Source organism: Akanthomyces muscarius, chromosome 2 (genome assembly GCF_028009165.1).
Source record: "Akanthomyces muscarius strain Ve6 chromosome 2, whole genome shotgun sequence".
In the NCBI taxonomy this organism is placed as follows: Eukaryota; Fungi; Ascomycota; class Sordariomycetes; order Hypocreales; family Cordycipitaceae; genus Akanthomyces; species Akanthomyces muscarius.
Genome location: NC_079242.1, coordinates 109,324 through 134,861, shown reverse-complemented (window position 1 = coordinate 134,861; position 25,538 = coordinate 109,324). Strand labels below are relative to the sequence as shown.

General features: G+C 53.2%; 11 protein-coding genes across 11 annotated transcripts; 7 read left to right on the top strand and 4 right to left on the bottom strand.

The window, feature by feature from the left end:
- Positions 1 to 362: 362 nt before the first annotated feature.
- On the top strand, positions 363 to 1,025 carry LMH87_003141 (uncharacterized protein; the record flags this gene model as incomplete). The annotated part of the gene is made up of 1 exon (XM_056202552.1): positions 363 to 1,025. The coding sequence occupies one exon, from the start codon at positions 363 to 365 to the stop codon at positions 1,023 to 1,025; it is 663 nt and encodes a 220-aa protein (XP_056047921.1).
- A 600-nt stretch (positions 1,026 to 1,625) lies between these two features.
- LMH87_003140 (uncharacterized protein) lies at positions 1,626 to 3,092 on the top strand (the record flags this gene model as incomplete). Its single annotated transcript, XM_056202541.1, has 1 exon — positions 1,626 to 3,092. One exon carries the CDS (start codon positions 1,626 to 1,628, stop codon positions 3,090 to 3,092), a length of 1,467 nt encoding a protein of 488 aa, XP_056047920.1.
- A 124-nt stretch (positions 3,093 to 3,216) lies between these two features.
- On the top strand, positions 3,217 to 3,533 carry LMH87_003139 (uncharacterized protein; the record flags this gene model as incomplete). Its single annotated transcript, XM_056202530.1, has 3 exons — positions 3,217 to 3,342; positions 3,393 to 3,407; positions 3,462 to 3,533. 3 exons carry the CDS (start codon positions 3,217 to 3,219, stop codon positions 3,531 to 3,533), a joined length of 213 nt encoding a protein of 70 aa, XP_056047919.1.
- Positions 3,534 to 3,584: 51 nt separating this feature from the next.
- LMH87_003138 (uncharacterized protein) lies at positions 3,585 to 6,997 on the top strand (the record flags this gene model as incomplete). The annotated part of the gene is made up of 13 exons (XM_056202517.1): positions 3,585 to 3,626; positions 3,679 to 3,696; positions 3,752 to 4,022; positions 4,134 to 4,498; positions 4,597 to 4,911; positions 4,980 to 5,090; positions 5,178 to 5,262; positions 5,317 to 5,774; positions 5,925 to 6,022; positions 6,173 to 6,233; positions 6,290 to 6,323; positions 6,466 to 6,488; positions 6,569 to 6,997. 13 exons carry the CDS (start codon positions 3,585 to 3,587, stop codon positions 6,995 to 6,997), a joined length of 2,310 nt encoding a protein of 769 aa, XP_056047918.1.
- Positions 6,998 to 9,746: 2,749 nt separating this feature from the next.
- On the top strand, positions 9,747 to 10,188 carry LMH87_003137 (uncharacterized protein; the record flags this gene model as incomplete). Its single annotated transcript, XM_056202504.1, has 2 exons — positions 9,747 to 10,091; positions 10,165 to 10,188. The coding sequence occupies 2 exons, from the start codon at positions 9,747 to 9,749 to the stop codon at positions 10,186 to 10,188; spliced, it is 369 nt and encodes a 122-aa protein (XP_056047917.1).
- Positions 10,189 to 10,657: 469 nt separating this feature from the next.
- Positions 10,658 to 13,673, bottom strand: LMH87_003136 (uncharacterized protein; the record flags this gene model as incomplete). The annotated part of the gene is made up of 4 exons (XM_056202493.1): positions 10,658 to 10,690; positions 10,787 to 13,297; positions 13,348 to 13,520; positions 13,577 to 13,673. 4 exons carry the CDS (start codon positions 13,671 to 13,673, stop codon positions 10,658 to 10,660), a joined length of 2,814 nt encoding a protein of 937 aa, XP_056047916.1.
- A 2,793-nt stretch (positions 13,674 to 16,466) lies between these two features.
- Positions 16,467 to 17,673, bottom strand: LMH87_003135 (uncharacterized protein; the record flags this gene model as incomplete). The annotated part of the gene is made up of 4 exons (XM_056202483.1): positions 16,467 to 16,480; positions 16,575 to 17,373; positions 17,420 to 17,574; positions 17,631 to 17,673. 4 exons carry the CDS (start codon positions 17,671 to 17,673, stop codon positions 16,467 to 16,469), a joined length of 1,011 nt encoding a protein of 336 aa, XP_056047915.1.
- Positions 17,674 to 18,090: 417 nt separating this feature from the next.
- Positions 18,091 to 18,751, bottom strand: LMH87_003134 (uncharacterized protein; the record flags this gene model as incomplete). Its single annotated transcript, XM_056202472.1, has 2 exons — positions 18,091 to 18,207; positions 18,269 to 18,751. 2 exons carry the CDS (start codon positions 18,749 to 18,751, stop codon positions 18,091 to 18,093), a joined length of 600 nt encoding a protein of 199 aa, XP_056047914.1.
- Positions 18,752 to 19,395: 644 nt separating this feature from the next.
- LMH87_003133 (uncharacterized protein) lies at positions 19,396 to 21,057 on the top strand (the record flags this gene model as incomplete). Its single annotated transcript, XM_056202461.1, has 5 exons — positions 19,396 to 19,408; positions 19,469 to 19,513; positions 19,582 to 20,017; positions 20,068 to 20,528; positions 20,582 to 21,057. 5 exons carry the CDS (start codon positions 19,396 to 19,398, stop codon positions 21,055 to 21,057), a joined length of 1,431 nt encoding a protein of 476 aa, XP_056047913.1.
- Positions 21,058 to 21,881: 824 nt separating this feature from the next.
- LMH87_003132 (uncharacterized protein) lies at positions 21,882 to 23,290 on the top strand (the record flags this gene model as incomplete). The annotated part of the gene is made up of 2 exons (XM_056202450.1): positions 21,882 to 23,057; positions 23,111 to 23,290. 2 exons carry the CDS (start codon positions 21,882 to 21,884, stop codon positions 23,288 to 23,290), a joined length of 1,356 nt encoding a protein of 451 aa, XP_056047912.1.
- Positions 23,291 to 23,386: 96 nt separating this feature from the next.
- On the bottom strand, positions 23,387 to 25,421 carry LMH87_003131 (uncharacterized protein; the record flags this gene model as incomplete). The annotated part of the gene is made up of 3 exons (XM_056202439.1): positions 23,387 to 23,400; positions 23,479 to 23,520; positions 23,693 to 25,421. The coding sequence occupies 3 exons, from the start codon at positions 25,419 to 25,421 to the stop codon at positions 23,387 to 23,389; spliced, it is 1,785 nt and encodes a 594-aa protein (XP_056047911.1).
- Positions 25,422 to 25,538: the final 117 nt, after the last annotated feature.

Genomic DNA, 25,538 nt, shown 5'->3' with positions numbered 1-25,538 from the left:
CGGTGTCAACTTGGTGGTGTAAGTGCCACAGGAGTGCCAAAAAGCCACAGCGCAGCGCTCAAGTAGAAGCAGTGAATTACGACCATTTTTATCTTTGATTATTTTCTACTCCTCTCACATTTTTCCTGGTTTTGCAATCATTTCCTCTCTCCTTTATTTCTCTTTCTCTTTTATCAGAACTACCAGGTACTGGGCGCCCGCACTAAGCAGCCCCGTGAGTGCCAACATGAGACAATGTGCAGCAAGACCCAGCAGCGGATTCGCTACAGTACCCCTCCCTATAAAATCACGCTCTCGAGGCAATATCCCACTTCAACAACTCGAGTCAGGTTCTAAACCATTGCTAAGCCTCATAATCTGCCATGGCTTCCAAACAGGCGCGGATTCTCGCCATTTCCATCATGAACCAGCCGTGGTTTGATGAGATGTATGCACCACTTGTCACAGGCATCCAGTCCAAGGCAGAGTTTCAGCAAACCGAGGATGCAGCATCTGCCCTGCGACTCCTACGCCAGGAGCCAACGCCGTCTGCCGTGCTGGTAACTGATCAGGCTTTGACGCTGCCCGAGCACTCTGCTCTCTGGGACGCGGTGTTGGATTATGTCCGCACTGGGGGTACAGCTGTTGTGACATGTTTCTTCTCGTCTTTTGTACTACCCGACAATATGAAGCCATTTTTTGCCCGTGCAGGCTTAAACTGGGCCAGGGGCTCATATCACCGGACAACTTTGACAGTCAACAAGAGAACGGCTGACGCAGCGAATGTCAACGCCCAGAAGATGCCGGTGAGCTACAGCCAAAAGGCCTTGTTTGTGAGCCATGTCGCGTCTGGGGACATGCTGTACACAACCGACAAGGAATCGGTGGTGCAGTCTACGGTGTTTGCTCCAACAAGCGCTCATGTCACAGGGGAGACTGCCGTTGCGTTGGCCAAAGTCGGAAGCGGAAAGCTGGGATATGTGGGCGATGTAAACGCAGAAGATGGGTCGCATATAGTTGTTCTTGCCATCTGCGGGCTGCTGTAGTACACAGAACAGACAGAGAGCGGTAGTTGAGGCATTCAGCAGGCCATGGCCACAAACAGGGGAGTAGCCCGAGAGCGAAATACTAAATTCTTGCCCCAATTCATAAGCTGCGCAGCCTCCGCATGGGTGGCATGCACATCTCCTCCCTCACCGCCGGGTGCAAAAAACGTTGCGTGCGGGCCATTGACCAGCAAAATTACCAAAGCAGAGTTTTAAACCTCTATGAATAACCTTCTCCTAATTTATAAAGCTAGTTAAAGTGTTAGATGGTCTTTGTTTCGGATTTCGGACGGCGTCGTCCGTAAGAAAATGCACTCTGTTTCGAGGCACGTCTGGGTGGTCTACTTTGTCACAGGCTTGTCTACTAATGCCCTTAGGTGATATCCCGTGCATCCTGCATTGCGCTTTAATTCCGGCGGTAAAATAGATGTTTTCATTGGTGCCCGCAGCAAGGGTTGTCAATTTTGCGCTTGGCTGTGCTGGTGTTACACAAAGCAGCAGAGAGTAGCTGTGTTCTTCCGCATTGCCCTCTCGTCTGTCGTTCGTCATCCGTCGTCTGTTCTCCCGTGCAACCGAAAGATTGCGTACACCCGAGACATCATGGGTGTTCACGAGAGTTCTCAAGTCGCACCGGCCGATACTGCAGCACAGACAAGAGCAGACCTCTATCTGCAGCTGCAGAAACCGGAATGGAAGGACCACGGCAGGCAACTCCAGCATTACTTGGACGACCAAATTTCTCACCTTCCATCCGAAAGAGACACCAACCCGGCCCTGATTTCTGCCTTACTGCAGCTCTACGGTAGAGAGGGGACAGGGATCGATCCTGATTTTGACGATATTATACTCGGCGCCATTGATCGCATGGGCAGTATTCTGAAAAGCTCTGTGGCAAGCCATTTCTTGGACTCTCTTTTGCAATCCACAGACTTGGAGCGATTTCAGCGTGCGATTGGAGAACTCATGCGAAGTGAAGTTGACATTCGATTTGGAACTCCCACCAGAGAACACGCATTGGATGCGGCTGTGCTTTGTGGTAACTTGACCGATGTGCAGAATCTGCTATTCAATGACCGCAGCGCGCTCGCGCTTTTCGGCGTCCACAGAGATGGTAGCACACCGCTAAGCCTTGCATGCAAAAATGAGTTCACAGATATAGCTGAATTTCTGGCGAAGCTGGCTCCAGAGGCGGGATTCGTCAGGGATTGCAATGGTTGCACTGCATGGCATATCGGTGCTGAAAAGGGTCAAATCTCCGTTTTAGAAATACTTTTCAAGGAGCTCAAGAGGTTGAACAAGACGCCTGGAGATGATACCACGTCTGATGGCATGACAAGTCCACAAGACATCACCAGTTCTCTATCAGATACGGACAGGAACTGGGTCATGCACCTCGCAGCCGCGCAAGGGAACATCGATCTGCGCAAACCCCTCCTAACACCATTCTATGGCGCAAATCTGGACGACGTTCTTAAATCGACAAACACCGAGAGAGAAACACCACTTGTTTGTGCGCTCAGAAAGCGAGATCCAGCCGTTGCCAAATTCCTTGCCAAAAGAATGACCCGGATTCGCTTCCATGACGCTCAGGACAGGGATAACCTGCTAAAATGGCTCACAAACAGTCCGGAACACCACAAGGTAATTTCCAAGATTCTGTCTAAAAACGAGTCTGCTCATCGCTGCTATACTCCGCCACTGGACCTGGATCAGCTGGGGTGGGCCGCGTTTTCGGGGTCTGCAAGACTCGTATGGCTGCTGCTTCAAAATAGTTCCCCTGGCCCATCAAGAGACAATAGTATCAAGAGTGCTATTAATACCGCCTATTCTGTACTGCAGGGGCATGTTGCAGCCAATAGTGGAAAATCTGCCGGTCTCGTTGGCATCGCAGGAGACTGGTTGTCAGATGAAGGCATGGAGTCTACCATCAACCGGCAAACCTGTTCAGTGATTGGCGAGACGTCCAAAGTATATAATGATGTTCTAGAGATTTTACATAACCCACCCGCCACAGTTCGAGCCCCCCGGCGAAAGTCTGCCCGAAAAAGGGCCTGTCTACAGCGCTAGGATTCATCCAGCCACGTTCGTTGATGAGTACAGAGTCGAGTTGGTAGAGTGTTTAAACGACTCATTTTTACGAAGATCCGTCTCGGTCAAAGAAGCGCTGTATGATAGAGGCCCCGTTTCAATTATGGAAACCACGTCACAGCGCACACGCGAGCTACAGGCCGAGTTCAGTGGACCGGAACAGACAGACGATACACTGGGACACCAGGGGCCTCCGAAAGTCAGGTGGATTCATCTTCCGGTGAATAATGTGAGTCATTTTCTTCTACCACTGAGAAATCGAAATTAACACAGCTTCAGATGAAATGGCATGAAGTGAGCGTCCAAGAGGAGTAATATGTCAAGGCAGTACTAATTCGGAATGGGCAGGATGTGTGTTTGAAGCTGAACTCTGAGCTCAAGCTCAAAGAAGTTGAGGAAACGCTCACAAATTATGAATGACTGTCTACCAGTTGGGCAGAAGTTGTGGGAAACGGCCACAAAACAAACTTTATGAAGCCTCTCTGTACTGCACGCTTCGACAAAGGCCAGACAGTACGTGTCTACTCCCTGCTCATTTGACTTCCAGAATCTAACATGTAAACAGAAATGCGCAGCTGTATATGTGAGCCCCGGAGAGCCTTTACTCACTCCATTCATTTTTGCTGATTGGCACTCAGATGCCATATGTCGCTCCAGCCTGGCACTGTTTTGACATGGATTGCGACCCGCTACTGCAACACTACGTGGAGCACGATTGCGTGATCCATGAAATGAGGACGCTCGATGAGTACTTTTACCACCGTTGTCGATTGGAAGATATAGGCCAAACGATGGAAGATCGCAATGGTGACCAGGTTTTGAGCAGATACGCACACAAGCGTCTGGGTGCCAAAGATGATCGGGTATTGGTCAATGTCGGCCAGCTGTGGGTTTGGATCGTGGATAAAGGTACGCTTTCGCTCGCAAATTAGCTCTATCCGTCTTCTGTCTCGTTTCTTGATTTTCTTCTACTTCTTCTCGTTGTTTTTCTGCCTCGTTTCTCTCCTAACTCTACTCTAGATACCATCGTTACATCTGCGACTCATCGGCGCGACGGTGAGTTCGATCCAGTCTTTACGGCTGCACTCGCAGCTTTGCAAAAATCCATCGATGCGGGAGGCAAAAGCCCACAGAACTCGTTTGAGATGGCGAATCTCGTCATGACCTCGTGCATCAACTTGCTACATTGGCAATTTAAGATGAATGAGCTACCCAAATGGATGAATTGGCTGGACCCTTGGGAGAATTATGGCAGAATTATCAGAGGCAAAGTACAGGGTCTCCAAAAGCAAGAAATCACTTGGACTCTTGGGACATGCGAGACGCCGCTTGGAGAGGATGCGATATGCATCAGTGAAATATTCGTCACTGTCACCGCCGAAGCCGTAAGTTTTTCTCAGTCTGCAACCCCCCCTTAAATTCCCGCCACCAAGCTTGCACTTGACTGATCGGTTAACCTGGCAAATATAATGCTGTTCAACAGGCAGCAAAAGAAGGCAGACTTTACCAGAAGTTTATTGACAAACACAAACAAGTGGCCGAGTGCGGGCGCTCCTCCACTCAGGGCGGTGACAGCCCCTCGTCGCCAAACGATCGCATTGAGGCTGCCCAACTGTTCCGTGAGATCAAGGATATCCGTGATGAGCTTAAGATGCTCCGGGTTATTGCCGAGTCTCAGCGCTCCGTTCAAAAAGAATTTCTCGTCCTCGCAAGCATCCAACCTCAAGCTGGCGGGTTCAAGGACGTTGTCGATGACCTGCTAGAAATGGACAAGAATATCGAGGTTATCGAAACATCTGTAAGTCGAGCAGCTGGCTTTCAGATATGCCAGACTGATGCAAGTATTGACGATTTGTTTGTCCACAGGTCAATAGAACCTTGACTCTCCAACAAAATGCAACCGCTATTGCGCAGACAGACGCAGCGGTATACCAAGGGCGGATTCTCTTACTGTTTACGGTCGTCACCATTGTTTTTGTACGTCTATCCACCGTTGCTCCTCTTTTATTCCCATTCCTGGCATTGCTTTGCTTTCTCAGCCAAAACTACTGACTCTTGTTGTAGCTACCCATGTCATACTTTACCTCGCTGTTCGCAGTACAAATTGACACGTTCCTCAAGACTCCGCCTTGGGCATTTGGCATCATGTGTAAGTCAACTCCCTCTATGCACAAGATTCTTCAATTGATTTGAGACCGCATAGTCGGTGCGTCGTCATTGATTTCAGTGACATTGGCCGTCTACGCCTTTTACTCGGACAATGCGAACGCGCTCGTTAAGCACACTTGGGAGCGCCTAAATGGTGTCTATCGCTCTTTTAAGGAAGCCCGAGATGCTTCGGATGCCGCGGGTGGTGAGCAAAATCTGGGCGACGACCGCTCAGCACTGGGCCTCTTTAACTGGATGCCAAAGCTTGGAGACTACTGGCAGGTTTTTCTTCGTAAACTCGCCTGGTCACGCGCAGTTTACTGGATACACGTGAGGGCTTCACACTGGCGCGCAAGGCTTCTGGCCTGGTGGCCGTTTCGTGCCAGCCCAGACACTACCTTGCCCCGGGTTGAGTCTACTACACCCTCGGGGCCATCTGGCTCTATTGAAAGGCGTCCCGAGAAGCTTCGCATGCGTTCTTTGGGTATGAGGCTGACTCCATGGGCACATGAGGTGCGTGAATGGCTCGTGGCCCGTCGGCGACGACGCGCGAGCAACGAATATCGAACTTCTCCCTCCCCACGTCCGTCGACAACATCGCCGGAGCGACAATCTGGGTTTTGGTAAACACGGCGGAACTTTACAATAACACTACAGAGACAGGCTGTGAACGCACATGGATTCACGCAATTTTCATCACAAGTGTGCAGGCCACGTTATAATGATTGCAGTGGAGCGAAACACTGGTATCATTTCGTTCGGTGCAGGACAAGCCGTGCTGAATTGCAGCAAGATAGAAAGACGACGCAGCATATGAGAGCAAAAGACAATGTTTGAGCTGACGAAAAATACAGTGTGTAAATTACGAAAAGCTCTCAAGTGTGTTGATAAATGTTGACCACCAATATCAGCCGTGTTGGTGGCACTGGTGACAAGGCCGTCTGGAGTGCAGTGATGCTGCTGTCGTACAATGTAAGCTCACCATGATGCCAAGCGATGAACCTCGCCGACCGGTTACATGAATGCAGATCATCTTCCTACAGCTCTTCCTTTCAGTGCAAAGTTCGTTTTCCAAACATATATTCAGCTTCGCCCAGAGATGCCTGCGGCATCGCCAATGCTATCTTCCAGCAAACCGCTCTACGCGCTATGCAAGTCCAAGGAGCGGTCGTCTTGTGGTCGCTATGGAGGAGACACATCCCAGCCGCGGAAGAGTCACTTGTTTCTGTAAGTTGCGACAGCCTCCTTTGTTTTTTTTCTTCAGTCTGTGTCTTGCGATGTTGAATGCCAGCCCTGACGTATTTTAGCTTCGTGCAGCGCAGTTTGTCTTGGAGCATGAAATGCGCAAAGAGGTGCTTCCGTCTGTAATTGAAGTTTTTCGATTCAGAAGCAGCCACAAAAGACCCTGTCTCGCAGAATTTAACGACGTCTGGGCGCAGCACCTCGTTGAGACCCAGATGTGCGACAAGATCGTGCGGCACGGCGACTGCTGTGCCTTTGTCATCGGCATCGACGTAGAGCCTCTCGAGTACATGATCGAATGCAGTGAACACATCTATCTGGCCATTTGCCGTATTCTCATTGCGGGTGCGACCCTTTCCGGTCTGTATAATGCGCCATCGTACACGAGTGGCCCTATCGAGCCCAGTGACGATGACCTTTCCGACGACCAGCAGGAGGCGCTGCTATCGTTCCCTGCATTTTGCATGCGTTCAGAGCCAGGAGATGATGTATAAGGCATTTTTAATACCTTTTTCTTGTTTGAGAGTGAAACGGTGGAGGGTGGAGAGCCGATTATGTGGGATTTCATGGCTGGTGATTACATGGACGGGTCGGAGATGCTGACGAGGGTAGGGTTGGAGGAGCCGGCGACGTATTACCAGCCGAAGTTCTGATTTGATATCTGTTCGATAGAACGTTTCCTCTCGTGCACTTCATTGATAAAACCATTTAAGCGCCGGCGAAACAACTTTTTAGTTTCCGAGACATCTTGATGCGAGGCAACCTAGGAAAAGATCACTCCAGAGACTAGAGTTACAGAGTAAAGCACAAATAGCGTCCATGTCCCGTCGTAGCGTCACAATAGAATGATTGCCAAGTTGGCTTTCATTTATTATTAATAAAACAAATGCCGATTTCCCGGCACAGCTGGAGTCGTGTGACTGTGTACACGAATGATGTCGGCGCTAAGCTAGAGTGCTCTTGATGATACGTTACCTTGACAGCTTCCTCTTCCGGATAACATCGCTCTTATCAACATAGCGACGTGACTTTAATATATTCCACGCCCAATGGGAAATTCTAATGGCAAGAACTCAGACTGCTCAAAGAGCTTCGCGCACAGTGCAGTGGGCGATCTGAAGTATATAAGGGCCTGGTTGGCGGCATGTTGGCTCCCCAGATTCGCAGCCTGACAAGTGAGCCACTACTATTCACATATACTTCAACGCAACAAAGAAAGAATTTCCAAAAATGAAGGTGGCACTTTTCGCGACAACAGCCACTTTTATGGGCACCCTCAGCTCTGCTCACATGCAAATGAGCTGGCCCCCGCCGTTTCGATCCAAGTACAACCCCTACACTACCGACATCGACTACAACATGAACAGCCCTCTCGACGCCAATGGCGACAACTACCCCTGCAAGGGATACCAGTCTCTGTTGGGCACACCGCAGGGTGCATCCGTGGTCACCTGGAAGGCCGGCCAGACTTACAACATGACCATTGTTGGTGGCGCTACTCACGGAGGTGGCAGTTGCCAGGCATCGCTCTCCTATGACCACGGCGCGTCATGGACCGTGATCCATTCCTACATTGGCAGCTGTCCTCTGATGTCCAATTGGAGCTTTACGCTGCCTAACGATACCCCTGCGGGTGATGCGCTCTTTGCCTGGTCGTGGTTCAACAAGATCGGCAATCGCGAGATGTACATGAACTGCGCGCACGTTACCATTGGCGCTGGAAGTGGAGGCTCGACTTCCAGGCGAGGTGCTGGAGACCCCTTTGGAAGCCGCCCGGCTATTTTTGTGGCTAATGTGAATGATGGATGTGGTACAGCTGAGAATTGCGATCTTGAGTTCCCGGACCCTGGCCCTGATGTTGACAACGCCTCATCCGGCACCTGTCCCCCGGTCGGCAGCTGCAGCTAACCTCTGTACGAAATTGCCCCTTCGTTTCTACTAGAGTTGATAGTTCAATTTGAGTATTTGCTCAACTTATGAGGCAAGCCGTTTTATTTTATTATTTTTATTATTATTTTTAGGCGTGGCGTGGCGTGGCGTGGCGGCCGGCTCAGTCGCTAGTCCTCGACTTCGTTCGCATCTCTAAGTGATTTTTTTGGCTCCGCACTAAGACCATGGTCGGCTGCGAAGCCATGAGCCTTTGCTTGCGCCATATTATAGCCTAGAGCAATTGAAGCAGCGCGTGAGAGATGAAACTGCCGAGTTTGATGATAATGCAAAGTTTCAAAGTGTGTAAAGGCTACCTCAAGCCAGCACGCGGGCGAATCAATACACCGGCGCGGCTCGAATAAAGGAGCAAGTTCCCCTTAGCTATGGGTAACAATTTAGTGGACGATGTCGTTCTAATGTGTTCCTTGAAATCGTTTCGTTATCTTATGCAAATCAACAAGTTGTTTGTTTGCTTGGAAACAGCACCTACGCCTTTCTTGCCTCGCCACCCGTACCCTACCCATGTCTGTTCTGCATAATCCGGGGTCTTGTCAATTAGACAGGACAGTAAATTTGAGAGTAGCGCTCTTGTTCTCCTCTATTGACTTAGAATTCCTTATTTTATCCTCTTTTCGCTTTTATTCTTGCCTCTGGCATAATTCTTTTAAAGAAAAATTACATACCATTCACCATCAGTAATTTACTAACACAACGTATAGGTATTATAACTTCTTGCCTCTTTGTTGGCATGCCTGTTGAGCCACCCTAGCCCACAGTCGGACCATCGGCAAATGCCACGCGCGATGTTCAACACTCATGTCGCTGCGAACCGACGGGATTCCAGGGCATTAATCCCCTCGAACACTGCAGTTCCATTGCCATTTTGAGCCGCCCATCCCTTCTATGCCGATGATCCGAGTTCTTTCGCTGGAATCATTCACGTCGTCGGCCCCGTCGTGGCCGCGTCGTCGGCGATCCGAACTAGCCTGTGTGCCCCGCCAAAGCACGCCATCGCCCTCACGGCATTTTGTCATGGCTCGTCCTGCGTGATGGGCGGAGGACAGGCGGCGGCGGCGGCGGCACTGGTCGATGACAAAACAGCTAGCTTACCGATCAAACTTGGCAGCTATCAAACTCGCTAGCTCAATTGGCACTGGAGACATATATTCGTCCAGCCATCGTCCACTCGCGGCACTTTTCCCTCCTTCAACCCTTCATTACATCCCAACGCGGCCACCCTCCCACCCCCACCACCGACCAAAAACTGCTCTCTTGCAACTACCTACGCCAGAAAAGGGAAGAAACACCACCACCATGTCCATCATCGACATCAAGACCAAGGCCCAGTTCGACGAGCTCGTCCAAAAGACGCCCTACGTCGCTCTGCAGGCCCACGCCGTCTGGTGCGGCCCCTGCAAGGCCATCTCGCCCTTTTTCAACAAGTTCGCCACCTCGCTCAGCCTCCCCGAAAAGTACACCTTTGCGCGCTTCGACACCGACGAGGTGCCCGACCTGGCCTTTGAGCTTGGCGTCCGCTCCATCCCCGCCTTCTTCTTCTTCGAAAAGGGCGACAAGACGAGCGACCTGACGGCGCCCAAGCCCCCCGCGCTGCAGAAAACTCTTGAGGACCTCTCGACCAAGGCCAAAGCGGGCGATGCTGTGAGTGCCACGACGACGGATGGAAATGCTGCACATCTCTAACGGCACACTCTCTTTGTGGTGATTTATGCAGTTCTCGACGAGCGAAGAGTTCTAAACACCGAACAAGGACTACTGAGAAAAAAAATACTGCGATTCCTGAACATCTTATACCCGGGGCGGAGAACAAGAGTCGACTCGACGAAAGAGTCGCGTCGCAGCTAGCAGGATAGCTACTTACCATAAATTCAAAAACAATTGAAATACTCCCCGTTCAGACGTCTTCATTAGTCGCCGAATCATGTGGATTGCGCACCCCGAAAAGAAATACAAAAGGCCATGCACGGATCACAAGCATCGTGTTTGGTCCCAATATATACAAGATTGGCTGATTCATTCGCTATCCAGCTCTGCGCTTTGCAGCATGCAAATTTTCAAAGTAAATGTTACCTGCTCCAGATAAATGAGGTAAGATGTTCTGCTATACGCTGCGCATTCAATTGTCACATTCATCAGGATCGTCGTACGTCCCGCGTACATGCATTTCATATCCAAGCCTTCAGCATCCCCACACCTTGCATCTCAGCCTAGTCGCTCACCTCGCTCGACGCTTCGCTCAGCTGTCCGACTCCCGAGTCAGTCCGCTTCTTGCCTGGCGATTCTTGACGCCGCCTGCTCCCGACAACGGCATTCCGCTGCGCCGGCTCGTGGCTCACCGTCTGCGAAAGCACCTCCGACTCCACGTCGCTTGTTGCCGATGTAGACATTGCCGGCAACATGGACCGCCGTCGGCTGGTCTCATCCCCGCTCGCAATCAACCGCCGCAAATCGTGCACGCCCATGCTGCGACGGTGACCGTGTGCTGATCGCTCTGTCGAGGTGCTCGTCCGGCGAGATCCGGTGTATGGCTTGTCGCCTGCGGCGTTGCTGTTAGTCACGTTGCGTAGCCCAGAAAGGCCTCCGCGCCAGCGGCTCAGGTTCCAAAAGCTGCCGTCACGGCCCTCTTCCTGTATATCAGAGTCCGTGGTGCTAATTAGACTAAAACTTGGGGTCGGAGGAACAGCAGGTCCCATGTTCTGGTCTGTTTCTTTGCCGGCCACTTTGAGGGGCTCAAGGCTGCTCGAGGTTGTTCGGCCACGCCTCTGCATGTTGCCGTTGCTCAGCTTTCGCGACGGAGTCGTGGCGATATACGGCTGCTTTCGGGCTTCCGACGCCAGGTTGGAGACTGAACCATTGAGCGGCGTTCGGATGCCGGTCTTGGACGGTGAGACTGATCTTTCACTTCTTGTTGCCGGCGTTCCAACCGAGTTTCGTCCGCCTTCAATGTCCTGTCGCCAACTCATAATTCTGTCAGAGGAAATCTGATTTGGCATCAAATTGCCACTCGTGCTCAGAGATCCACGTCGAGAGTGAGCACGGCTGCCACCGCTTGTTCTCGTTGCCAAGCTTGAGCTGCGACCAACGCCGGCCACCTTTCCGGAAAACTTGGATCCTGTCTCCCACAGGCTTTGGTGCCGCTTCACGGCCGCACAGTCTTGCCTAAAGACCTTGATGATGCCTTTCCGATCTGTAGTAATAACAATGTTGCCATCCTTGTGCTTGGAGCGCTCGATGTAAGCGGGACTCTCGTTTTGCTTCTTGACGCTCGCCGGCGCATCCGAGTGCGTAGCCTCGGAGAGAGCGCTCTGACTTATCGTGGCCTCGCTCAAGCTCATCAGCGTCACCGGCGGCGGGTTGCACAAATCATAAATTGGGTCACCCGAGGCGCCTAAGAGCTGCTTTGTCGCGATGGGAGCCATGAGAGCGGCTGTTACCACTTCGGGATGCGCATCAAAGCACTCATAAGGCTGCTTGTCGCGGACTTCCAGCTCAGGGTGCGAGATGTCCCATATATACGCTTTGCGATCTTCGCTGCCCGAGGTGACAAAGCGACCGTCATCGCTAAATCGGGCGTGAATCTGGCTGGACGAATTCTCGTGCCCTTTGAACTTGGCTTCCAGCATCCGCGTCTTCAAGCTATAGATGCGTACACGCGAGTCGTTGGAGCTAATGAGAACCTTGACATCTGCTTGGCGGGTGCCGTGTACAGAGGTCGCCTTGGTGCGAATGCCGGTAATCTTACTGCCCTTGGCATTTTTGCCGCGCGATGAGCGAACATGAATCTGCCAGGGATTCTTGAGACCCTCCGTCTCGTAAAAGATGCAGACGCCGCTTAGAAGACCACAGATGGCCGTTTTGCCGTTTGGAGTAAAGGCCACGGCCGTGATAAATTCACCCGTCGGCGCAGCGAAGGCGACAGACTTGTCAGGGATGCTCCAGAGCCGCAGCTGCTCATCCAAGGATCCAGCCAGGAAGAAGCGGTCATCGGTTGGATGAAATCTAATAGAAGTGACGAGATCATCGTGCTTGAAGGTGCAGAGACTTTCTTGCCGGCTGAGATGCCATAGCTGCACTGTCTTGTCCATAGAGGAAGACAGCAGAAAGTTATTCTTACTCCAGCTCAACGCGAGTACTTCTCCACAATGGCCCTCAAATTCGCGGATAGGCTTGCTGCGGAAGACGGGCGCACTCAGTCGCTCCCTCTTGGAACGGCTCTCCTTCTCGTCTTCTTGTTCCTGCTCAGCTTCATAGGCTTTTCGCTCCTCGGGTGTCGATAGTACGGCGTAAACGCGGACGATATGGTCCATGCCCGCAACTGCGAGGTAGCGACCGTCGAGACTGAATTCAGCCGCCCATATGGCATCGCCTCCTTTGAGAATTTTGCTGCCAACGACTGTGGCAGGCGCATGTTTCGAGTGCCCATCGTCTTTCTTAGTGCTAGAAAGCTCCTGAGCGAGAAACAGGTGGTTGAAGCTGCGAGACTTTTTGTTGTGCGCCTTGACCCGAATATATCGGGGCGGTTCCTTGTGCAGCGGGAGATAGCCACCTCCCGCGCCCATGACTGTGGTAAGAGCCCGGGCATTACTTCCATCAGTGCGGCCGTGGTCGCCGAATTCAGAGTCGGAATCGATATCGTCATCCTTCTTGAAAGGTCCGCGAATAGATAGGCGACTGAGAAAGGAAGTACCTTTTTTTCGGTCCTTGATGCTATCAGGGCGCGCACTGGGATTCGAGTCGTGGCTGGGGCGACCAATGCTGTCGGGGGTCGGGCTGTCGGGTCTGCCGGCGCTGAGCAGGCGTTGCGCAATGGTGGGCTCGGTATTGCTATTTGTCCGAAGGTATATTTGCTATAGGAGTCAGCAGGGCTCAATTCGTAGTGCAGCGGTATAATACGGACTGTGCTGAGGGGATCTAATCCAGAGTTGTGCCCTTGGTTTGACGTGCTGGGTTTTAATGTATTTTTGTTCGACTGGTTATCTTTGCTGACGGGCGGGCCGGTGCTGCGAGAATGCTTGGAGGTTGGGCGTCGACTGACAATTGGACTAAGGGACTCGGAGCCATTCTCATCCACTAAGGTTCCGTTAGCATATACTTGGGGGGCTGCCGTTGTTGGTCGTGGGACTGACCTGACGGCGATTTGGCGGCAGGTCGCGCGTGTCGATCGTGGTCCCTGGCCGAGTGCAGATCGCCAGCTAGCGTAGGCGAAGAAACGTCGGTGGTCATGTTTCCATGCTAGCAAAGGGCAGAGCAATGTGTGATTCCGGCGAAAGGAGTCGTGGCGCGAGCGCAAGCTCAATTTGCTGGCATCACGTAACGGGACGGGAGAAGCAGGCGGCGGAGAGTGGGAATAGTGGTGTCGCGCTCAGCCAGTCCCCAAAAATAGCAGTCCGCAGGCGCAAAAAAGACTGCGACTGGCCGTCGTTGAGGAAGGCGCGCGGCAGCGAAAATACGTGCTGCTGAAGGGCAAAGGTGAAATTTCGAGATTTGGTAGTGGTTCAACTATTCCCGGACAAGTGTTCGGTAGACTCGGGAACGCCAGTAGCAAAACCGTTGTAAAACGGCGAAACAGTGATGGAGCGTAAATTGCTGGGCCGGGACGTCTGTAAGACACGTAAAGATGAGAAGGCAAAAAAAAAAATATCGTCGGGATGACCTGGGCTGTCACGGCGCTGTGGTAAGCCTCCAGCTAATCTAGTTGATTTTCAGTTCGGAGGTCTGCTAGTCTCCGTAGCCGTGAGATCCGCAAGAGGAAAACGAAGGCTGGACAAGGGCGGAGTTTGGGTGCCGGGGGAGTCGTCCAGGTTCGGAGTCTTTCAGCGGATGAAGCTAGAAATGGAAAGCGAGGAGCAGGCGAAGTGCGAAAACGACGTAGGGCAGGACATGTAGAATAATTGGCTTTGGTTTTGCATCGATGACGGTGCCGGACAAACGGTGCGACGCAGGCCGGATAGAGTTGCTGCTGGGGAAAGCCGGTGAAGTTAAAAGCCCTGGCTGAGGACGGAATTGGTGAAAAGGCTGGGTCAATGGAGGTTCGTGAGAATACAGCGACGAGTGCCTAGATCGCGAAGAAGAAAAGAATGCTGAATATAGAGATGTGCACGTGGCGAATAGGGTGATGCCAGAGAAAAGAAGTTGCAAACAGGGAAGCGCGTCGATGATATGACTGGCAGCTGGCCGATTGTCAACTAACTAAGTTACAGGGCAAAATGGCCGACTACACACGACGCCGCTGATGGAGGGGCACCATCCAGCCCACGCTATTTTGGGCGCGCTGGCAGGTACCTGCTAAACGAGACCTGTCCAATGTTGTCACCATGACCATGCCAGCCATCGGTGCTACTTCTACCAGTACAAGGTATTAACATAACAGTCCCTGTTTCTGCGTAATGTTACATGTCATTGGACAACCATTGATTTGCTACTCCGTACTTGGCATTCAATCATATACAAGGCCCAGTTTAGACCCCAGCCGACGCCCGGTTTCTGGCTCGTCTACCAGTAGCACCTGGTTCTTTCCCCGTTCATGGCCGATGGCTTACTCACGACCTTTTCTTTTTCGTGTCCTTCTTTTCTCACTTTTTCTCCGGGGCCGGGGGTTCGCCATGCTCCAAGCCCGGCCCCAGGCCGCCATCCGAAACTTCAAAAGTAAGCCTAACCCGTCGTTGCTCCATCCAGACGGGTCCATAACAGCGGCGCGATGCTACCTTCAGGGCTTGGCCGGGCGGCCGTCTCTTGCTGCCTCTCGGTTTCGCTCACATCGTGTCATTAGCAGCTAGTTACGGGCCAGGACACCAGCAAGGAACTTTCAGCCACCGGGAGAAAAGGGATAGCTATTGCTGGCGCGCCACGGTCTCGCCCGCGCCCGGTTGGAAAGGTAGGTAGGTATGTGTATGCGCCCCTCAGGCTGGTTGGCTGGTGACTGGCACTTGGCTACCTGGCTACCTTACTAGTACCTCTCTCTAGGTACACCTTGACCGGAGCCTCGTGCGAGCGCCAAGAAGCTATTACCGCACGGAGGCAGGTTACTGTATCGACACAACACTCCAGCAGAGGACGGCAACCAGAACGAGAAAAGGCTGTTGCCAAAGCCTCGGCGAGTGTCACCCCATCAGTGATCCGTCGTGCGTATGTGACTGCATTTGCATGTGGCTTGCTTACAGGCTACACCTATCTACAGAGCCTTGTATCTCGCCGCGCGTGCACGCTAAGACCGAAAGAATACAATCCTGGCCCGCCCATCCATTTCAGTCTCTTCCCCTCTTCTGCCCTACGAGCTGTCCTCTCTTCCCGCTAGACATGTCTTGTTCCTCGACCTAGAGCCGATGGAGCTGTTGATAATAGAGCGTCCGCACGCACTTGTGAAAGACTGCCCGCCTTGGATACACCGAGGGGGAGGGAGGAAAAGGCCATCGTCTACGGATAACTGGTGGCTGAAGTTCGTGCTCGCATTCCCACGGTCGGATTTCCCCCACAGTCGTCGTAACTCGTTTTACAAGGTTAAAAAAAGGTCGCAGGCCAGACCAAAAAAATGCCCTCCGCTCGCTGTCTGTTACGCGTACTGACTCCCAGGGTCCTTGCAACCTCGCGTTCGAGGCTGGTTGGATCCGAGCCCACGACGCAAGTCTGTGAATTAATGTGCCTTTCGGATTGACTTTGCCATTCTAGGTCACTTAGGTTGTGCCTGGCAACCACTCGGCTCGAATCGCGACCTAGGCTGTTTCGGTAGATGACCCTGAAGAGTCTTGACCATCATCATGACATAATACGCGTGCTGATTTCCACAACCTGGCTTGGCGCAGGACAACGAACTATCATTGTATCTCTCCTGTGGCTTGTGAATTCGATGTTTCACCCGGCTTTGCCTCGATTACTCGCCGTTTCTTTTGAGATCGCTGCACTTGATGTGCCGTGGTCCGGTGCCACGGTGCGTACCGCGAGCTTTCCCTCTCCACCCGAAGCCAGCCATCCTGTTCGCGCCACCACTAATAAGTGACGCACAAGATACATAATAACAAGTTAGACGCACATGTCTGTAAAAACAAAAACTTAGTGCGCAGGTCTAATGATCTATCGAAAGTTGCTCTAGTATTAATAGACACGCGGAACCTCCCTCTCACAGCTTACTCGGATCTTCCGGCACAACCATGCCGTCTTGATATCCCGTCGCCACGTGCCTCCCCTCGGGACTCCAGGTCTTCGATATCATGGTGCAGCGACCAGCAGCCACTCGCGGCCAAGACGCTTCTTGAATCCACCAGCCATCGCCCATGACAGCTTCTTCCGCATTCACATGAACGTAGAATGCGTAGCTCAAGCTGGCGGCTCTTCCCCATCGGTGACCGTAGCCCAGGTGGCAGCCAAGCATGGTAAGCCCGTTTCTATCGGCCTCGAAAGCGTGGCAAACAATGTGACCGTTGGGGTCATCTCTGGGGATCGGTTTTAATGGTCGGTAAAGTATGAGCTCCCGACGTTCCGGTACAGCCTGACCCTTGTTGTACGCCTCCATGTCCACCCTGTACATTTCTAGCACAGGAAAGGTCCCCGGTCCGGTCTGTCCGCTTCGCAAAACTTGGTCTTGGACCGAGTCGATATGAACAATACGGGGCCGCTCCCATTCCTCCGGTCGCTTCCTCGCCAGAATCTCTGCGAATCGAACTTGTGGTGATTGTTGTTCTTGAATATCGTCCGGAGAAGGCATAGACCTTTTGAACGTAGTGAGGCATGTGAAGCAGACCCCGTTCAGTTCCTCAGTTGCGTCCGAAGGGTTGAAAATTCCCGTGGCTGGGTCTACAACTGAAGCTTTCTTTGGCTGTCTCGTCTGCACTAGTCTTGTCGCAAAGGACTTGCCAGTGTGCATGGCCGTCACCTCGTGTACAAAGGGACGATCAGAATGGCCAGCAACAGTAAACACACCTTGTATAGACTGGTTGTGTTAGTATCCCGCGACTTTCAGTTGCGCTATTCCTTACATGTATCCCCATGTATCCTTTCTGAGTGACATGCGACTGTTTTTCATCGGCCTCAATGGCTCGCGATGCAGCCAGAGGCGCTTGAGCATATACAACGCCACCAAAGACGCCTGTGGTGGTTGATTTCTTTGTCTTGGTCTTGGTCGGCTGTTCTTCTACCCCCGGAGGCAGGTCAGCGCCTGGCCTCCATGCAGGGTATCGTGATGTGTACTGCACTGTACAGCCGGGAACTCTAGACAGATCGAAGGCCTCATAGCCGAGCCGGCCTTGTGTGTCGGCCATGACGTGACGGCTAAGGCAAGAGCGGTAGGCCCAATTGGCTGCTCAACCAGTTGTCCGAAAAGCGTAGAATATCCGTCTAGTCGTTATCAATCTGCTCAACGTCGCATGCCTGCAAGTCCTAGGTAGAGGTGTGCTGCGAGGCGGTTGTACAAGCCAAAAGGTTGGGTGCCTCGGCAATCTAGGTAGCATCCACGGGGCAGCTAAGTACCTAGAACGATAGCACGGAATCCAGTGGCTCCCCACAGCGCGGTCGCGTTGGCATTTCCGCGGCAGACGAATGTATAAAACTTGCGAGCTTATCTAGAAAGACCCAGCATTCCCAATCTCTCCTTATTTGCCATTGTTTTATGCTCTATTTAATTATATAAGAGTTGTACATATCATGGCCACTAGCATTTCCATGTCGGTAATGTCCCCCGCGTAGAGCAGCTACAAATTGCCCCTGCCTGGCCAGCCGCTTGGACAGGCAGCTTCGAAGCTCTGTCCTTCGCAATATCACACATGGCCTGTGGATGGTCCACTGATTAGTTATACTGGAATTGCTTGCAAAGAATTGTAATAGCATACCTGCAGTGCAGCATCGACTTCCTTGTCAAAGTCGCCCCTGTCCATACGCGCTTTCATGTCCTCCATAATTTCTGGTCTGCCGCGCCCGTTGACGAAGGCTACATAGCGTAGGCCAGGAAATCTTTCCTCGTATTCGCGGTTGAGTCTTGCTAGAATTTCACTCTCGCCGCCCAGTTTGGCTTGCTCTGCGGCCGACTGCTCGGATTCCACCTTTTTCGCTCCGAGGCGAGGGTGAGAGCCCAGGATCGAGAGTAGCCGTTGATCCGGGCTGGCTGCTGTGGACTTTAGGGCGAGTGCGAGAAAAGCCTCGCGACAAGCTTCAATCAATTCATTATAGGACGCGAACCCACGAGACTTGATCACTGGGATCAGCGTCTTGTGGATTTCTGCACTAGGTTCAAACAGAAGGTCCAATACCGCAGACTTGCTAGCATCGGAAAGATTCCCTAGGTCAGAGATATTTGGCAGGCTGGCAGAAGTCATTTTTAATGTTGAAGAAGCAACAATCGATCTGCTTGTGCTGCTACGGCATCGTCAAGACTTGTCTTTTAGTACAGGGTGGCGCCGCGGTTCCGTCGGCGGTCTCCGATGGGCGGAGCGCGGAGCCGATTCAGCATGCCAAGTTCAAAAAGCCGGGCGCGCCAATTAAATAGCATAATCTCGCACGACAATTCAGGAAGGAATTCGGGTCGCGCTGGAGAGAAAGTAATCAGGATGAAAATGCTAATTTGTGGTTGGCGATGTCTGCGGTTGGCTTTGTGTTTGATACGACGTGGCAACCGAGAAACGGCCCAATGTACTTGTCTCCCAGGCTGGAGCACTGCTCAAGAATCGAAGTCCTAGTATCGAAATTGATTTGACAAGCTGTAGGTTCCTGCTACATCGTCATGCTCTGTAACCACTCAACCGCTGTACCTGAAGCTTGGCGATGTAGTAGCCGCACAGCTGGGAATGTATAGCCCCACAAATATCCCGACGCTGTGCTGTGGTTGGTCAGTCCGCGCTAGGCAGAAAATCTCACTGGGACAAATCCATGTTTGCGACTACACCAGCTTCATCAGGCGACAGCGCTGCCTTTTTCTACACATCGCCATTGAAAGCCGTCGGAGCTTTCAGCATCAATCACAATGCTCTGTGGAAGTCAGTCACACTTTACACATTAACCATTACCGAGACCGTCCCACCTAACAATGCTTGCAGTTTCTGGAGAAGCTCCTCAAGAGCCAGTCGCGTCCAGAAAGTCAGGTTCGTCGCATCGCACTGCTTGCTGACGGCTTCTGCGGCTGTCCCGATGACTAACAATTCTATTGTAGGCGTCATTTACGAGAAGCGACTCATTGAGCAATACATCAACGAGCACGGCACCGAGCCCAGCACCGGCGAGGCCCTCACGGCCGACGACCTCCTCTCCATCAACTCCTCCCGCATCGCCCGCCCGCGTCCGCCTACGCTGACTTCGATACCTGCGCTACTCGCTACCTTTCAGAATGAATGGGATAGCCTCGCTTTAGAAACATATAACCTGCGCGAGCAGCTTGCTCGCACAAGGGAGGAGCTAGCCACCTCTCTCTACCAGCACGATGCTGCCGTTCGCGTCATTGCCCGTCTGACAAAGGAGAGAAACGAGGCCAGAGATACCCTGAGCAGGATCACTGTTTCTGGAGCCGGTGCCAATTCCGATGAGATGGTTGTTGACACAGAAGGTCTGCCAGACGCCTTGGCGGCTCGCGTAGACGAGGTTCACCAAGAGTATGTCACGGAAATGCAGTTCAGCGCAACGAGACTAACATTAAGGTCAGGCTTTCCAAGGGTCGCAAGAAGCGCCCTGTTCCCAAGGACTGGGTCACCCCTCACGAAATTGCCGCTTTCGAGGTCACAGCTACGAACGCGCTGCCAGTCGCGCAGACAACCTGCTTGGATACGGAGGGTGCATACGCTGCTGTTGGTGGCCTGCAAGGCCAGGGAGCTATCTACGCTGTGGCGGCCGACTCCCTGGAGCGAGAGATTGCTGTTGGCGAGCCTGCCACCAGCACGCTATGGACTGGCTCCAAGCTGATTTACGGCACCGGCAATGGCGGCCTCAAGGTATTTGAGGGCGGCAACCAGGTTGCTGCAGCTTCCGAGCACTCAGGCCCTACAACTGGTCTGAGCATTCATCCGAGTGGCGATATTGTTGCCTCTGTTGGCACCGATAAGAGCCTTGTTCTATACGACTTGACCTCCAACCTGAAGCGCGTGAGCCGCACATTTGTTGACGCCTGTAAGTCCACAGTCGCATTTGAATATCTGATCTGGCTGAGCTAACATAAGCAGCACTCACCACTGTGTCTTTCCATCCTGACGGACATCTTGTTGCTGCTGGTACTGTCACGGGCGACGTGAAATTATATATGACCAAGACTCTCGAGCAGGCTGCCGTTTTCAAGTTAGGAGCCCCCATCCAAGCCCTCACATTCTCCGAAAACGGCTTTTGGCTAGCAGCTACTGCCAAGGGCCAGAACTCGGTCACGATATTTGACCTTCGCAAAGAAGGCGATGCCGCCACGGCCAAGGTTCTCGAGACTGGCGGCGCCGTTCAGTCGCTTGCGTGGGACTACACTGGCCAGTATCTGGCCACGGCTGGTCCCTCGGGCCTCACCATCCAGCAGTACGCCAAGGGTGGCAAGAAGTGGGCGGAGCCGTTCCGCAATGCCACGGGTGCTGTCGCTGTGCGATGGGGCGAGTCGGGCAAGACTCTGGTGGCCGTCAACGGAGACGGCGTCATCAGCGTCGTCGGCATCAAGGCATAAGGGGAGGCGAGGTGGTTCTGTCTGCATCGGATTCCGGGAGTATGATCAGGGACTAGTACTGTTTTCTAGCCGTAAGACGGCATTTCAAAAGGAGTGGCACAGATATGAATCAACTGGATACTGTTGCTATATGTATTTTATCAAATTCGATTTGTGACCGAGTGAGCACATTGATTTTTGGCTTTGGAAACCTGGGATTATTCAAGAGTGAAAATGTGTCATTAAACCAGACTATCTGGCTGATGTGCTTTACGAACCAGTCTACACTAACTAATATAAGTCTTCGCGCGGGAAGACATGCGCTCGCACCACGACGACACCATAATTAAAGAGACAAAAATTGAGTTTTGAATTATACAGGCAGTGGGATTTGTCTCTTCTCTGTTCTGCGAATATCCTATGTGGGAAAATCTTTGCTGGAACTCCTTCTCATAGGCTCTCGCGCCAGCGCTGCCTCACTTGCCACTTGCTGCCTGTGCTGCAAGATCTAGGCGCGCCTGTGGCCCACAAACAGCCTCGCCCCCACCGTCGAGACCTAACATCACCAACTCGTCCCTCGCCACACACCAGAGGTCGACCTCTCCAACTCTCACCAGCCCAAAACTCTGCGTCTTACGTCTCTCCAAACCAAAGAAAGCGCTTCTACACGCCGTCAAGCCCGCTCCAACATCGCCCGGCTCCCAGCGATCACTTGCCTCTGAGCGCTAGGCATGGCCAATCACCACAGCGTGTAACGAACGGAGTTAACGCCCGATCCCTTCACAGCCCTTTGCTGTGTTGCCACACCCTTCTCAGGCTTCACTATTAAATTCCCGCCGCAGCCGATGCCTGGCAGAGGCTTCCCGTTAGACGCGGTAACGTCCGACTTTCACCTCTCCTCCTACGCCCTCGGGTACAACCCACGGCTACGCCTCCCACAGCCGCCCGACTCGCCGCCCATCCGCCGACGCCCTCGCAGAACCCACGGCGGCCCTCGCGACGACATTGTGACGCTTCTGCATGAGATCATGACGACGCCCGAGCATAGCGGCTTCGAGGCGCTGAGCGACGACGACGACGACCTGGTCGAGATTGTCTCGGCGCGACCCAGCAGGCCTGCCAGCGCCGTCCCTCCGCCACCCCCCATTCTTCCACAGCCTGGTGGCAGTCGACCGTCCTCGACAGGCGCTATGCATAGAGGACAGCATGCAGGATCGCGCCCGCCTCCCCAGGAAGCCGTTATTGATCTCACAGAGGAGCCCGACTCGCCGGTCGAGGTGCGAGCAGCTCCGCGGACCAGTAATGCGACTGGGGAGACACCGGCGGCACGGCTCCCACCGATTCGCACGCACCGCCATCCTCGCCGCACAAATTCGCAGCGTCTCACGCCACCGCGTCTCTCCCGCAGCGAAAGCATCATGCTCGCGTCGGAACCCAGCTTCATCGATCTCACCGGCGACGACGATACCACGAACGGCCATCACACAAACTCCAACAACGAGCCGCCCCGTCGCAGCAACCGCAACCACCAGCGTCCCATCATACCGCCGCATCCCGACAGCAGCACGGTCGGCGGTGGCAATGACCACCTTGTGGACTTTGAGTTTCTGAACCCGCGACACGCCATCCGTTATGGATTCGCATCGTCCTTTGCCAGGGGTTTCGGCCGTACACTTGCTGATATTCTCAGCGCCGACTTCCTCACCAGTCAGACCCAGCCGTCTCTGCCGCTGCCCGCAGGACTGCCTGCGCGCCTGTATGCTCAAAGACACCCGCGACAGCCTAGTCCTCCGCGGGAAATGCCGCCGCTACCCCCGACCACATCGGGCTTCACAAGGGACACGGTGGTCGAGCCTAGCGCGGATACGGACGAGCGCGTTGCCGTCTGCCCGTCCTGTAACGAGGAGCTCGCCTACGATCCTGCTGGAGGCGCCGCGGTGCAGACCACAGCCACTGGGGCTAAGAAGCGCAAGCGTGCCGCGGGCGACCATCACTTTTGGGCCGTCAAGAAGTGCGGACATGTGAGTGTCTTCGTCCATCTTCTACCAAATGTTCATGGTAGCTAACTATATAGGTCTACTGCGCGGAATGCTTTGAAAATCGCCGACCGACGAAGGCCAACCCCGACGGCGTGGGCTTCGCCGGTCCGCCAGGGAAGCTGCCGCAGCAAGCACCGCACGATTTGCGCTGCGCGGTGGAAGGCTGCGACTCCAAGGTGGCGAATAAGACGGAGTGGGTGGGAATCTTTTTGTAGCCGACGCGTGCCCACTTGATTCTTCTCAACGACGATGATGACATGATTTTCCTACTGGACTAATCGGAGTTTTTTGTTTGGTAAATGGTACCTTTCCTACTTCCTTCTAACTGTATAGGTGAGACAAAGGCATAAGCATGGAATGCGGAAACGGATTATGACAGGCGTTTAGGGCGTAGCGGACTCACTCAGGCGACCATGATGATAAAAGCGCCTTCTGCTTTCTCCCACTTTAGCATCAAATTAGCGAATTCAACAAGAGTTGATTTGTAATCAATAGTATTCGAGTCCTATTGCGAGTCATGAGACGTGAATCGTGGGTATCTATATGTGTATATTACTTCGTCCTCGGCAGTCCTCAACACAGCGCCAGATCCCAGGCTGCGTCCTCCACCCACTCACCTCCGTACTCTGTCTCCTGAGAGCATCGCATCTCTGGCGGCGGCACGTTCTCCTTGTCTGTGGTATTGCCCTGCTCCGGGGCGTTGCTCTGTTTGGTCGGGGACGCTGACCGGCGTGCCTCGTCGTACTTGCTCTGCCGCATCACGAGGCCTGCTTCCTGCCGCTGGCGCTCCTTTTCCTGGATCTGCTCGAGGGCGGCCGACCGGCGGCTGCGTTGCAGCGCGAGGGAGAGCTGCTCCCGAGAGCCGGATGATGTAAAGAAGCGAGAGGGTTGTGACTGTGGAGGATGTGGTGCTACTGGCTCTGCCCGGTGGCTCGACGTGTTTGCATGTATTTGTGGTGGATGCCGCGGTGGTTGGAGTGGTGTCGCGGAGCATTCTAACAGTGACAGGTGCGCCGTGGAAGGAAAGGAGCCAAATTCAGACTCGAAACCGTCCATTTCCAAATCTGAATTTGAAACTGTTGGCTGTCTTGAGCCATTCTGTGGCTGTATATTTGGACCAGGCGTCATGCACCCTTGTATGTTATGTGATGGCCTTTGTGGCGAAGTGTTGTCATGGCTAGGCTCCTGCTCGTCGTCGAGCTCACGAAGCTGCTGGGACGACGTAGGGAAGAAGTCATCGCAGTTAACAAGAATAGCCTGTGTCCCTAGTGGCGGCGTCTGCCGTGGTCGCCCTGGTGATAGTTGGATCTGGACCTGGCGCTGTGATGGAGATATCGTCTGCTCCTGCCGTGGGCTCGTCGACTCATGTTCCGGTATGATTCGGGGCTCTCTGTGCGATATGTTCCTTATTGGGGTAGTCCTCGTTGCATATTTGCCCGAAGAAGGTAACCTGACTGGTTGCAACTTGGCGGGTGTCTTGCCCCCGCTGAGCAGCTCGTCGAGTTCTTCCAACATGTCCGTATTGATTTCTTCATCGAGCAGATCCTGTGATGGCATATAGTTGGTATTTTCAGTCTGTGACTGCTCGGATTGATCTTTGACATCATCGGCGGGGGGGCCTGCACTAGAGATCTTTGGCAGCTCAGCCTGGGCAACTGTATCCAACGCCACGTCGAATGAGGCCTCATCAATTGGTTCCTCGAGACTCAAATCAACATCATAATCCTCAGGAGCTACATCCAGGCCTTCTTGTGTGTTCGTTTCGTCCAATTTCTCGTTATTCAGCAGTATTTGGGCGTTGTCTGCGCCTACACTGTGTTCGGTTGTTTTGTTGTCTATGTTCGGCAGCGCTGCCTTGTTGTCTATGTTCGGTAGTGGCGGTCTGTCGCTGGTGATATCTTCCGGAATCGTATTCTCGTCCAAGTACTCTTCTGCTTCCATTACAGAGCCCAGTGCAATCGCACTCGCGCCCACCGCCGCCGCACCTGCGCCTCGTTGTTCTTCGGGCTCGTCCACCAGGACCTCTTCTGCAGCCGTGACCACCACCCCCTCGGCGTCCCGCTTCTTCTTCGAGCTGTTTCCCCTCACAAATCTCGCAATTGTATCCTGGCTTGGACGCACATTCACCAGCGGCAAGCCATTGCGACGCTTCTCCTCGCGTTGCTGTATTTCCTTTTCCTTTTTCTTTTCTCGGGCCGCGCGCGCTTTCGACGCTGCTTTCTCCTTCTCAAACTCCTTTTTAATGCGCTCCTGTTCTTCACGCTCCCACTTGACGCGGTCGGCGCGCGTCATAGTTGGAGTCTTGGTAGCGGCCTTGTATGCCTTGCGCACTTGCTTGGAGGTCATCGGTCGTGCGGGGGCCGCGGTGTCGGCATCGAAGCGCGGCGCCTGCGGGATGACGGTGAATGTATTCTGGCGCGTCATTTTGAATGTACTATTCGTCCGTGTGCTACCTGGGCAACT